Genomic DNA, 14,286 nt, shown 5'->3' with positions numbered 1-14,286 from the left:
AAATTTTAGAGTAAGATTTTAAGTACTCTTTAAACTCTTCACCACTATTAAACTGTTTTTCATAATATAACATATACAGTGTCTCCCTACTCTTATAAATACCTGCTGTGGCCCAGTCTCCAAAGATAGGACTATCAGTAATTGTAATCTCTTTGGGAGTAAATATTGAATGAAATTTATTAATAAAAGAGTAAAAAAAAGAATTGTACAAAGAATTGGGAGGTAAAGTTATATCTAAAACTAGTAAATTAGTTAGTAAACTAACTCTCATACGTTCCAAACGACTAGCTGTGACAGGTACAACAGCAATTCTTTTCTTAGCCACCTGTTTTTTCTTACTATAGAATTCTACTAGCTGACCAGAGTGGTCAGAATCCAATTTATTAATAATGCTTTTGTAGCATGGAATAATGTCAGTAAATATGTTATCTATACAAGTACTAGTCGTAGGAGCCACACATACTGTCAAATTAACGCCCATCTTACATGACTCCTTCTCTTATTCTACATCATTAAATATGACTGACGCTACAAAAATACGCTATCTCGGAATCGAATCCAAAACCACTCACTATTTACACCACGATAGCGTTCATGGTGAAGAAAGAACAATTAAAAAATGAAACCTAACCACTAACCCTATTAAAAAATTTCAATCATAATTTTAAACTAGTTTAAACAAAAAACCAATCGAAAAAAGGCTAAAAACAATCTACTTAGTAAAAAACAGGGCAAGAAGATTTCACTTAGCGTCTATTGGAAATTCCTTCCTTTCTTTGTTGACTTAGTTAGCGATAAGTTGTAAATTTTTTTCGCCTTTTTTCCTTCGACTCGATCGTTTCTAAAGCTTCGAATATCTTTGAGAATGAATAAAAGTACTTAATTTCTGTGTAATACTGTAATGAGTGAAGACAGCATAATCTACTTAGTTTCAATATTTTATTGGAAATAAAAGTGAAATCAGTTTAGTGAAACCTGAATTAAGGCCAGTCTTGGCACGGGGATAAGTAATCGATTCGATTCGATAAGTTGGTTCAATTTCCTCTGTAGGAATATGAAAAATTTTCACTTCTTCGTTTTGTTTACGAAATAGAACGCGGTGTTGAATCCTGCCACTCAACTCGTAATGCCTCCAGAATTTGCTGGCATGTGGTTCCCTCGAGTGAAGATCGAACCCAAAACTGTCGCTTTTACAGTCACACGCTTGTGCCCCTGCGCTATGACCGTCCTCGAAGTACATACATATTTAAATAATAATAATCAATTGAAAACGAGAAATAAAGTGTCTACAAATAGATTTTTCAATTCCACCTCGACAGAAGAGTGATAAAGGAATAGTAATGGTAACCCTGACAATGTGTATCAAATACTCCTGTATTTTTTACCTCTAAAAAGCGCCGCTGTAAAAGCTTCGGTTGGAATTATGGGTATTTTCCTTTACGGTTTTGACTTTGAAATATAAGGCAAAGGATTATTTTTAATACCTTTTTTGTGTACATTTTATTTTCTTTTTTAGCTTCAGCTGTATTCCACTAACGTTCCCCATTTTATGCCAAGTTCTTGGGCGTATTTCGAGGCTTAACTTAACGCCGCCTATTGCCTTGTTACTAAAAGGAAAAATAAAAATAATTCCTTTCAAGTGGGCATCGAACTCTCAACCTGCACACTTACAAAACCGCACAGTTATGAAGTACCACGCATCCAAGTGATGAGGATGATATGATATTGATGCGATGCGGGATAGAGCGTGAAAACTCTAACTCTACTTGCATGACTCTTGTTACAATACTATTACTGTCTTAAAAGCGTGTCTCCAAACAGTAATGTGCAACGATCTAAAATCTTTGCAACGATCGCTCTATTTGGACTAAAAGCTCCTATATATCTTATTTCCGGTTAAGTAAAGCTTAAAATGGCGTGAATTTCAAACTTTTGTCATACAATTCTTACATCTATAATGATAAGGTTGAAATCGCTGGGAACAAGTGTTACAGGGATGTAGAACATTGTTTTTGACCCGCCCTCACTTTTAAAGACAGTTCACAGGCAATTAAAGAATTTTGCGATGAAATCTTTTTTGAGACTAGCTTTTGGTTCTGTAGTAGTGGTGGGTATGAGGATATGAGGCTATCGTGGCGTAGTGCTACAGTATTTAACTGTAAAACGCGGTCGTTATAAGTTCGATACACATTCAGGATTTTTTTTATTTTCGGAGGTCTTTTGGTTATGACCTCATTCTTTCTGCATAATTTTCAGGATATATGGTGTTGAGTAGCGGAATTAAACACCGCGTTTTGTCTTGTTACTAGGGGAAATGAAAGAAATGGTTGTGGAAATTTAAACCACAGCCATCGCATTTTCACTCAAACGTTGTGGAAAGTATGTACTTTCTGTTTCTGTTCGTATATGTATATAAAATAAAAGTCGTAAAATTCTTCTTCTCTTCTTTGAAGGTTAAAAAAAAGAAATGTATTTAACTATATATATAAGTACATACATGTGGATTTTGTACTGTAAAACTGAAATTCGACAAAAAACCTTTTGTCTAAATGCAAATACATCTATTTGCAGATAGCCTGTCATCTCTCACTTAGCAATTTGGTGTGATCGTAAAACGATCGTAAAAGTGCCGTTACCCGCGGAACCCTAGCCGGGGTCAACGCCCTCAGTTAACCTGAGCAAGGGTTTTCGTAGTTTGTGTTTTCAGTCATATTGAACTCTTTTACATTTGATAGTATATGTTTTAGTTGTTTTTTCTTGGGCACCAAGTGTTAAGATACTTTATTCCTATTAAGACACTTACGTTCTCCTTTTTCTGCCGGTTTCTGGAGGCATTGTGTGTTCAGTGGAACCCAACGCCGCGCTTTGCACATTATGAGGGGGAGATGAAATGAAAATATTAACGCTAAAATGACTTTCTTTTAAATATATGGTTATTATAAAAGCAGATCTTTAAAATTGGGCCATCGGAAATTAGGAACAGCACAACGACGGTTATGAATTTTATTCCCACTCGGGATAATGTATAAATTTCTCGTTTGATATTAGATCAAGGCGCGGCGTTGAGCTCCGTCAATTTACACACAATATCTAATAGCAAACACTTCGATTACAGCAAAATAGCGAATGAGAAATGAACTGTCTTACTACTAAGCTCCCTTTTCATACGACCCAGCTGTAAATGGTTCAGGTGTATCCTGAAGAATATATCGAAAGAGTTTATTTTCTTTTACTAAAAATTAGAATAAATAGAAAAGAAAGAAGTGTAGGGACAAAAATAGTACAAAAATGCGGTGCATACGAAACCGTTACTTGGTCAGCGACGGTCAGCTAGTCACTGTAACGCCAGCGACGCGATATAAAACAAACATTAAATGTTAAGGGAAGCTTGCGAAAAAAGATAGTGAAATCCGAATTTAAATCTGTTAAGCCTTTTTCTGAGATTAACTTAAACAAAAACGAGCAGTCAACAATATTATTATAGCAATAAACAATACACGAACACCCTTTGCAGTATATGTTATATATATTATCACATTTTCTACGGAACCTACAACTAGTTGACCGACTCAAAGCTTCGACATCGCTATTCCGTTAGGGATCACAGCGAGCATACCTGCCCGCATTCCACGCAGATGTGACCCGTATATTTATATGTAGGTGTAATTTAATCATGTTAAGTATAGATATAAATAGAGACCAGTGGTGCGGAGGTACAAGCGTGCGACTGTAAACTCGACAGGTTGTGGGATCGATTCCTACTAGAGGAAATTAAATATTTAATATTTCCATTTCCTTGCGCCACTCCACACGCTATGTCTTGAAAATTCGGCGGTAAGTGGGAAACGGAAGCTTAATCGTAACGGAGTGTCTTAACACTAGGTTCCCTGGATCTCTATGTCTACCTTGTTATATATGAGATACAGCGTGAAGCAAAAAAACCTCCTAGGAAAGGTAGCTATTGAATTATACCTTATCTTTTATCTTGTCGTTATCTATGAATCCATCTTAACGACTTACCTAATATCTCTGGGGGCATTAATTCGTTATGATTTTGCTGGTTTCTTTATGTATGTAATCGATAATCATTTGCTTTCGATTTCGCCGTTTTTGTACGTAATTTCATAGATTTTTTGTTTAAGAATAAGAGAGACCAATGATAAATCATTTTGCTCTGTATTTACGTTCGGTTAAATTCTTTTAGAAGTTATTTTAGATTCACACCTCCATCTACCCCGCATGAAGCAGGCTAAGCAGAGGGAACCTGAAAACCTTACTCCCATCAAAACATTTCCGTTCCCCACTTTCTGCGGAATTCTCGAGGCATTACGTTACCAGATCGCAAATGAAAATATTACATATTTTATTTCCTCGAATAGGAATCGAACCCACAACCAGTCGCGTTTACCGTCACCCACTTGTGCCCCTGTGCCATGACTGGCCTCAATTTAGATTAACTTATTTAGAGCAATTTCATATAACGTACAGTTAATAATTAAGTAAATATTTTAACAAACTAATTTAAACTGTAGTGCAAATTTAGTTGCAGAGTTGCCAGTTCTGACCGCGTGTACCATTCAAAATTTATATAATGTCATTTCGGGGTTGAATTTCATTTAATCTGGCATTAGATGAAACCACTATAAGCGAGTTGTCGTTTGAACCGAAATAACAAGTAATTGGACCGGGAATTAAGAATAAAAATATTAAGAAGAATTAAAATAATTAGACAGCTCCCTTCTCAAACCATTGTCTCTGCTTTCTTGGACTTCCAGGACTGAATCATAGAAGCATAAAATATTTTTAACATTTTTAAAGTGTTATTCCACACTTAGGAAAGAAAAATAAACTAAATTCAACAAAAAAATTAACTTGCTGTTCCAGCGTCTTTTATTACTTTTATTTTTTCGACAACAACTTTGTTTAGAAAGCATATTTTATGCTTAAAACTTATTTAGAAAACGTATACAAATTTGTACGCGTGCGGGTCACGAACCTACTCCTCCTGGAAACCGACCAGGAGGTTTAAAAGAGGTGCAGGTTTGAGTCCCGCTACGTACCGTACGCTACGGAGAAATCCTCTCTTAATTGCCTACACTGACTAAACCGCCTAAACGCTGATGTTGAAGGTGTTGAACATTTTAATCGAGTAGTTTCGTACTTATAGCAGTCAGTTATTAAGTAATGCAAAAGTTTTATAAAGATTTACATATGAAGTTTAATATACATGAAATTACAAAAATAGCAATTCTCATCAATATTTTATTCATTCGAAGCTTTTAAGCATTTCTTTTAACAGTACAATTAAAAACGTAATACGAAGAACCAATGTATTGAATCGTTAAAGATAAATGACGCGATGAAGTTGCATTTTTCACGATTTCACGATTAATGTCGATTATTCGTATTGCTTATTCTGATTTTTCACTGTATTTATGGCGGTGGCATTTAAAATGATATATTGTGTGCGACCTTTAAGAAATATTTATTAATTACTAGTGAAGAAGTGGGAGTAGGAGTGTTGATATCAGGTTAATTTAAGGAAAGTTAAGCATCAATATTCTGAGAACTGAACATTTTCCATTTAAATCTCTCCACACATGGGAAAATATCTCAAAAAAAAAGAAAACTAAGATATATCTTATACAGAAGTACATTTTCAACAAAGCGTACGAGAATGAACGACGCACATCAGCGATGCCAATTGCTATGTGATTGCCCCGACCCGACGATATTTCGACTTGATACTGTTTAATCGCAGATATATTTAAATGGAATGGCTGTACGAGATTTCCTAATTTAAACTTATAATTAAGTAAGACTAACTTTTACCGGTGGTTTCGTTCGTGCTCTACTATATCTACGTGAACATATGACTCATTTTAATTTCCCAAGGTAATTTTGATATGTATGGGTTCAAAGTAGTCCATATATAACCATTAACTTGATTCTAAATGCGACAGATTGTGGGTTTGATTCCCACTCGAGGAAATGAAATCTGCTCTAGCAATGGACAGCATTGAGTTCCTTGGCTCGACGGATAATGCGGAACGGTATTGAATGAATAAGAAACTAAATATAAAAATCCAAAAAATCAAACTCCATACAACTAATTCTTATAAAATACAAAACAAAACTACTGAACCTAAGTTACTTATAATTGTAAATATATTCTCTGTGCGATGCAATTAACCGAGTAATTTCCCAGAACAGAAAGATGGCGCAGACCTCCCCGAGGGCGTGTCGGGATGTTAGTTGTTAATTATTGTGCGTCTTATTCAATATTAATGTGGAAATAGAGGTCTTAGAAGTGAAGAATCGATTCTATAGGGTTCCTCTAGAAGTGTGGTTGTAGCAGGTTCAATATTTGATATTTTTGTATGTAAAATGTAGGTAACTAGGTACGCACCTAGCTAGATAGATAAAAGGAACCTGGAGTATCTTAATACTTGTGAAATCGACTTATAACAGGACAACTTTCGACATTTACAGGAAAACAAATAAAATTCTTAGCAAGATTCTAGAATATTGCAAGAAATCTTAATATAATTCATCATAATCAGGATTACGGTGAGACTGATAAGGGTTGCGAGGATTATTGTATTATGACTGATAATTAATTATGACCCTAATAGTTTTTGATAAGTAAAATGAGATTAACTTATTGATTTAAAAGCAGTGTTCATTTAATTTTAAAGTTTCTAATATTAGTGATTTTATTAGTTTTTTTTAGCGTCACGATGTATCCCGCACACAGCAGCCTAGCTAGAGGGAACCAAGTGTCAAGACACTCTTTTCCCAACTTTGTTTAGTTACAAGATTTTTTCCAAACAATTATTAGTAGCACTTAAATATAATATTTCTTTTTTCAGCTTCACGCTGTATCCCGCAAGTAGCAGGGTATGCAGAAGGAGCTTAATGATAAAACATTCCTCTTCTCACATTTCATCGAATTCTGGAGATTCTGGAGTAGGTAAGTATCTCGCATATAGAAAGTAAGTCCCAACTTTCCGCCCGAGTTCAAGATATTTCGTCTTGAGTCATCGAAATCAACGCTACGCTTTTCGTCGACACCAGAGCGAGGAAATGAAAATATTAAATATTATATTACCTCGATTGGGAACAAAATCCACAATCTGTTGCGTTTATAGGCACACTTGCACCTCTGCGCCACTATTGGCCTCTATCTTTTTTTAATTAGGTAAAAATTAAAAAAATCCTCATATATTATACATTGAAGTTTTTACAGAAAAGTAACAGTTACTGTTTTATCGTTCAGTCATTTTGTACAAGCTTCAGGTTCAGCATTATAGTTAAAAACAGTTTCTATCTCAAGGGACCCCAGTGATACTTCTTGAATAGTTTATGGTCAACTTTCCTAATACTTACTTTGGTTTTGAGTATCTATAAACTTTCAAAACTTTTATTTCAACTACACTTGTGTTATAAATAGAAAATGGTTTGTTTTTTATTTTTGAACATGCTTAATATTAACATTTTCGCCCTGATGACTAGACAAAGCGCGGCGTTAAGTTCCGCCATTTAACACACAAAGCCACAGAAATGGCTGGAAAGTCAGGAACGGGAGTGTTTTCCTGTCTGTTACATGCGGGATACAGTGTAAAGCCAAAAAAATATATATCAAAGCTAAAATTCTCGTAATCTTAAACAGCAATATTTAAAGTCGCCCACTTCACTCTTATCTCATCTTTCACATCAAAAGAATATTACACAGGATTATCTCCTTGACGAGATAGCAGCACTTTATTTTTATTTGCGAACCCTGTTTATATTGATGTTACTTTGTAAATTGGTGTCTTAAGGGTTTGGTGGTGGCGTTGTACTTAAAATTAAGGTTCTAAGTTCGATTTGGGTTGAGGTTTTTTATGTTCAAAGGTTGTATAGCTATATTTCGTTGTAGCTTCATTAAGGGGAAATTTAATGGCCTTGAGTTGTGCCACTTAACATGTAATATATCGAAAAATTGAACGAAAAACGGAGTGTTTTACACTATGTTCCCTCTACCCTATAATCGAGATAAAGGGTGAATCTAAAAATATTACACGACATCGTCAAAATGTACATTCGTATTAAAAATATAAAAACTTTTAGCTCTGATTTTCCTTCTAGAGCTCGTTTTAATGTATTTAGTTTAAGCATTAATGAATACTCGTCTCGTTTTTAATTTTTAAATTAAATTTTAAAATTTTGCAATAATTTTATTTGTTTGCTTTACACAATTTAGAAGTAAAATATGAAAGATTTGTGAGCTCTTTTTTATATCTATACTAAAGAAAATTTAAAATAATAATATACGTACGTAACATCTGTGTATATTAGGGTTTTTTTTTATTTCCCCTGAGTTTCAGTGTTTTTTTTAAAGTTCCAAAGCCAAATTGCAAAATTTCGCTAAGATTGAATTTTAATGTAGAAACCGCCAACCAACCGTTGCGTTTAGACGCTACCCTACTGCGCTACAATGGTATTAAAAGTTAAAAATATATACATATATAAGTATTTATTATTCATAATATGAAAACTTAGAGTGTAAAATTTTAAGAAAAGAAGGCAGAAGAAAATAATAAGGTTGCGGTCACGAGCTCTACATAAATAAACAGTTCTTTCATAAAAGTTATTTCTCGGATATAAAAGAGTTCGTTTTCATTGTAACGCTGAAAATTAATATTATATATTTTTCAACTTCACGCTTTAACCCTACGTGACTTAAGAAGCTTAGAAGATAGTGAAAAAACATTCTGTTCTCTATTTTCAGTTGGCGCACACTATAGACTGTTAAGCAGCGTAGCTCAATGCCACACTATCTCACACACAGCAGGATAGGCAGAGTGAACCTGGGAACCTAGAGATAGGACACTCTGTTACCAACTTTCCACTGAATTATTAAGACCTTGCGTAGAGTGCGACTCCTATTTAAGTCTGACTCGCATTTAACCCATTTTTCTCTTATTGACCTATAAGAAAAAAAAAACTAACACATAACTCTTGTAGAGCTTTTAAATTTTTCAAAGTTTCATTCAACAAACATACTGGAAGTCTGTGAAATCACAAATAAATAAAAACTTCGCTTATAAACTTCTTGATTTTATTTCTAGTTTGTTATAACTTTTTTATAAATAAGAAGAGAAATATACTATATAGAGATAAGTGTATATTGGTCATACTAGTACTGGTATTGGTACTGCATTTTAGCGCAGCTACGAAGCTACTGAAAGAAAAGGTGACGGTCATGGGTTCAATTCTCATTCCGAGTTATAAGTTATTTTCTTTTTTACATATGCATCTTAGATCGAAAAACACAAAGCGCGACCTTGATTTTATTATTCTAACACTCGACTCATAATATCTTGAAATTTGATCGGATAGTGGAGAACGGAGTGTCGTAACACTAGGTTCACACACATATTTGCAATACAGCAGTATAAAGTAAAATTTTTAAATATAAATTTAATATAAAGGAGATAGAAAGGTTAAGTAAAAGACGTATAAAATTTTAAAATGTTTAATGAACAATATTTCAAATATGTTTTTCGTATTGTTCAAAATTTGTATAATGTATATAGAATGCTATACATAATAAGATACAAGCCCTGTTTACTCACTGAAAGCCTTAACCTACGGTAGTTGTGCGACCAACGGAAATAGGCAGAGAGCTCGCTACGAAAGTTTGTACGTTTATAATAAAATGTTTTATTTTTTTTTTTTATATTTCATTCAACTAAATTTTTATAACATATAATGCATGTGTTCTAACTGAAACTATGTTAACATATCTTTTTTTATTATTTTACATATTTTAATTTGTACCAGAAACTGTGAATGAAAGTGTTAATAAAAAAAAATCTCAACATCAATGGTCCACTTACTTATAAAATTTCGAAAATAGCCATTTTTATAAGTAGGAAAGTAGCAAAATGATTGTAAATATCTTCGTTTACATCAAGACTTAGCTCAGCCAAAATTATATGTGAATCACTTATATTTACAATTGGTACCACGAATTCAGATATACTAATTTAAATTTTAAATATATATTTTTAAATCAACTGAACAGCATTAAATGCGTTATTTCAATGTTTATGATTAAAGTATTTCATTTTAAATAGATTACATTCGCTACATTTTTTGTAACAGAAAAGACCTGTAGTTTTTTTTTATTTTGTCCTTTTTAGTCAATCTGTTAAAAATATTACGTAGAATATTTTCCTTGTTAACGTTACAGTTATTACCAGAATATATTTTTTACTTAAAAAAAAACAATTTTAAAAGAGAAATATAATTTCTAAATGCAAGTTCTTTTTAAAACAATATAACAACAACATTAAAATAACGTTACATAAACAATATGTTATGTATAAACATTAGTAAAGTAATGTAATAAAGAGCTTCAATTACAACTCATATAAAATTTATTTCGTTTATATATTTATGATAAAATTAAACATTAAAATATACATTAACATCAATAAAACGACTAATATTTAAATAAAAAAAACATTTTAAACTTTTAAATTACAGTATCTACAATTTAATAGTGCATAGTGTAGGACACGTTTCTTAATCTAAAATAGTACAGGTACATACTCAGAAAGCTGAAAAAATTAAGTCACAACGAAACATTTTATTTTGAACACAATAACTAAATTATCTTTGAAATAAAATTTGTTTTATATAAAGCATACTTTTACTTTTTAAATGGACAGGAAATTTATAATAATCGATGTATATATGATTTTTTATTAAATTAATCTCTGTTTAAATGAAGTAAAAATATTTCGAAAACAGAATAGAAGTGTAAAAAAAAGTATTTTTGAAGATTAAAAGGGCATGATAAAACAATAATATAATGCACATTCACGGCCCCATCAGATTTCAATAGTATAGATTTTATAAACATTTCATTGGTAACTATCTAATCTTATTATCTAACTGATATAATAAGAGCTATATTTATTTATACACATACAAAAATAATGTGACATCAAGAATGTAAGAAAGTGCTGATGATATGTGTTCTAGTGAATTTAGTAACTGTCGAGATATAAAATTATTAATGCTAAAATATTATTTACATTGTTAAAACTAATATGCGTTTAAAATTCTTATGACTAACGCTAAGAACAACGCTTGTTTAGTTCTTTTAACATATCGTACCAACGACGAATAACGCTGAAAATGAAAGATTCGTATATCTTACATAATAAAATATTTATAATAATTATAATGTTTATCGTAAGTATTAAACGATATACGATAGATATGTATTTGATTTCTAGACGAGGATATTATTATATTTTAACACTTTTTTTCAGATCTGAGAGTAAAAAGTACAATAATAATAATTATCTATAAAAACAGAAGATACACAATTAATTTGTTAATGCCTATAGCCATTTAGATACAATTCACTTAGTGAAAATTGAGTTATACTCTGAAAGTTAAGTACAAGTAACCTAGATAACTGAACCCACGACTAACAAATCAGACCACACTATACCTCAAGGGAGACAAAGTTCATTTGAGTTAATTTGTGGCTGACGCTAATTAGTTAGTGTCTTCAAGCGTTTAATATGACAGGCCTGAGGCTGACATGTCAGAATAATGTTTTCCCTGTACGCATAAATGTATCACAATATTATGTCCATATATGGTGAATATAATATAGACATTAAGGGTAAATTTATGTTAACTTATCGAAAATCTTTAAACAAATTTGTTTTGTAAATAATTAAATTAGTGGTCTAGTTGATTTTCTTGTATTAAATGCTTATTTGTTGCCTTATTTACTTTGCGCTTTTACTTTATTTAAATGAAAAAATATAAATTTTCATACTTGTTCAAATTTATTTCGTGTATTTATCTAATTACTACTTAGTGACTTAGAAAACCCCCGTCTTCAAATATTGTGATAAGAATTCATATCCATCATACATACATAAAGATTTTTGTTTCAAATACACAAAAATATGAAAAAAGTTTATTGATATGCTATTTATTTCTAAAAAAAATTGTAAAATCAAATATTTTATTGTAAAAAAAATAAATCTAGAGAACTAAACAAGCATTTTTCAAAGCTGCCTCCTGGACTTTTCGTATTCTATATCTATATAGTATGGTTTCTCTAGTACCAAACTTTAATGCACACTATAATGATTATATACTGTTGATACGTAGAAGCTGTATTTGTAAGAACTACCTCAAATATGTTGCTAACTAACGCACGTTACATGCATACCAATTTTGGATATATTTCTAATATATGTATTACTGTTGTTTTGTTCAAGAATTGTGTAAAATCCGTTCCTTTCGGGGCTCTCGGTCACAGACTTTTTAATTGTTTTCATTTAATTTTTTTTTCGTTAATTTTCATATGGCTTGAAGAAAAACGGACGCGAGAACAATTTAAAAATGTATTTTTATTTTATAGTGTAACTTTAATATTTAGTTGTTTTTGCAATTGAAAAATAAATTTATTTTTTTAAAAGCATTTGCAGCCATGAGGGCGAAATATATGTATATATAGATGTACGGTTAATAGTACTAGTAGCTGTTACTGTAACAAACCACTCTCTTCTACTATAATGGGTCAAAAGCCAATTTTCTTTAATAAAACAATATATAACTTTATGTTCTACAATGTAATCGCGCAATCTAGTTACTCAGATTTATTACATTCTATTACATAATGACAGGAATTTCATGTATCATATTTTTATTGGTATATTAAATAAGAAATTAGTTGTAATTTGTTATTTTTATATCATTAATATGACTCTCCTGCATTAATATATTGTATATATTTAAATGTTTTACTCGCTATGTGGAAGCTGAGGATTTCCGTTTCTCTACTTTAGTGTCTCGTAACTTAGTTTCATCTAGAGACTCGTTTTTATGATCTCTGAGCAACGGTGTTCTGGCGTCCGTCTTTTCTTCAAGCTTGTCCATGAATTGTTTACTATTGTAGTTATTTGCTTTAACAGTGCTATCGCTTTCTACGGAATCCTGTCGGCTGGATTCACTTTCTTCCTTATTATCATCTGGTTTTTCCGTATATGCCATATTGTCGAAACACTGTGCCGGGACTATGTTGACTGACTTCATCATCGGTAGAGCAATTGCTAGAGCGGGACTCATATCACGGGGACTCGGGGAAAGGCGTGTGGCTACAGTCAAATCCATTCCCGGCATTAAGCTTGCGACTGTAGAAAATAAATAAATTAGATACAATCCAAAATTAGGCCACAGAAAAGACAATTAGTATCAAATTTTCATATCAAAACAACATTTACAAAGACCACATGCAAACATTTTGTATACAACATTTCATGAAATATGCGGAAAAAATATTTTCATCAACAGTTTTGCACTAAAACATGTAAAAAAGTATTGTTTTTTTTTAACACCGTACCCATTACCAAGACAACACAAAGACAAAACGTTGACACTTCCACTCAGCAGCGAGAACATAATGCACATGTATGTACGAGTATGTATAATAGAAAAATAATGTAGCCATTAACGAACAAGTAGCTGTAAGTGTTCAACATTTTAATGAAAACTATCGCGTATTCAAACATTCCGAATTGCGTGTAAGAAGTATAAAATTTAAAGTAGGTAACTAAAATATTTTTTTTTTGTCTAGCAGAGGAAACCTAGTATTAAGGTTCTTCCTTTTTCTTAGCTGTTTCCCACTTTCCGTACAATTTTCGTGACAATGAGCTTAAATAGTGGAACCCGATACCATGATTTATGTACCAGAGCGGAAAAATTAAATAAATTAAAATACAATTCCCCGAGTGAGGATTGAACTCACAGACATCAGGCTTATAGTCATCGAGTTTAAAATCAGACACTACCACTATACCACGACTTATAAAAAGAATTAAGTAATATTTTCTGCTCTTACAATTTGAAATCTTATTTAAATGTTTAATTTAGCTTTGTATAACAAGATTATCAAAGAGAAAAAATATTTCGGTACCATTAACGAAATTAAGATCCTCGAAAATGAGAAACAAAGGGACCTCTAGATAAATAAATATATATTTTCGAATAATTGAAAACGCAATAGCATTCACCATTTACAGTATGTTAGTTGCTTTTCAATGTTTTATGAGTTATGTCGTAAGTACTCACTTTATGAACTGTATCTAAAATAGTTAAAATTTTATCATTATTTAATTGTATGACTGTCGATCCAATTACCATATATTTTTTTTATTTATTCTTGTTGTAAACGATGTGAGTTCAAATTTTAATTTGTAAATT

The 14,286-nt window shown here is 31.8% G+C and overlaps 1 protein-coding gene across 4 annotated transcripts in view; it reads right to left on the bottom strand.

Moving 5' to 3' along the window:
• Positions 1 to 9,506: 9,506 nt before the first annotated feature.
• The window catches only part of LOC146539266 (potassium voltage-gated channel protein Shaw-like), a 52,994-nt gene continuing 48,214 nt past the window's right edge, over positions 9,507 to 14,286 (bottom strand). For 2 of the 4 annotated variants that reach the window (XM_085185468.1, XM_085185467.1), the window contains one exon: positions 9,507 to 13,217. In XM_085185468.1, coding sequence (XP_085041594.1) covers positions 12,835 to 13,217 — 383 coding nt within the window. In that variant the 3' untranslated portion in view covers positions 9,507 to 12,834. The remainder of the gene's footprint in view (positions 13,218 to 14,286) is intronic. The other 2 variants (XM_085185469.1, XM_085185470.1) reach the window with 2 other exon arrangements.

This window comes from Heliconius melpomene, chromosome 5 (assembly GCF_056956725.1).
Source record: "Heliconius melpomene rosina isolate 202511_hmr_F chromosome 5, ASM5695672v1, whole genome shotgun sequence".
Taxonomy (NCBI): Eukaryota; Metazoa; Arthropoda; class Insecta; order Lepidoptera; family Nymphalidae; genus Heliconius; species Heliconius melpomene.
The sequence above is the reverse complement of the archived record's forward strand: the minus strand, read 5'-3'. Positions and strand labels throughout refer to the sequence as shown.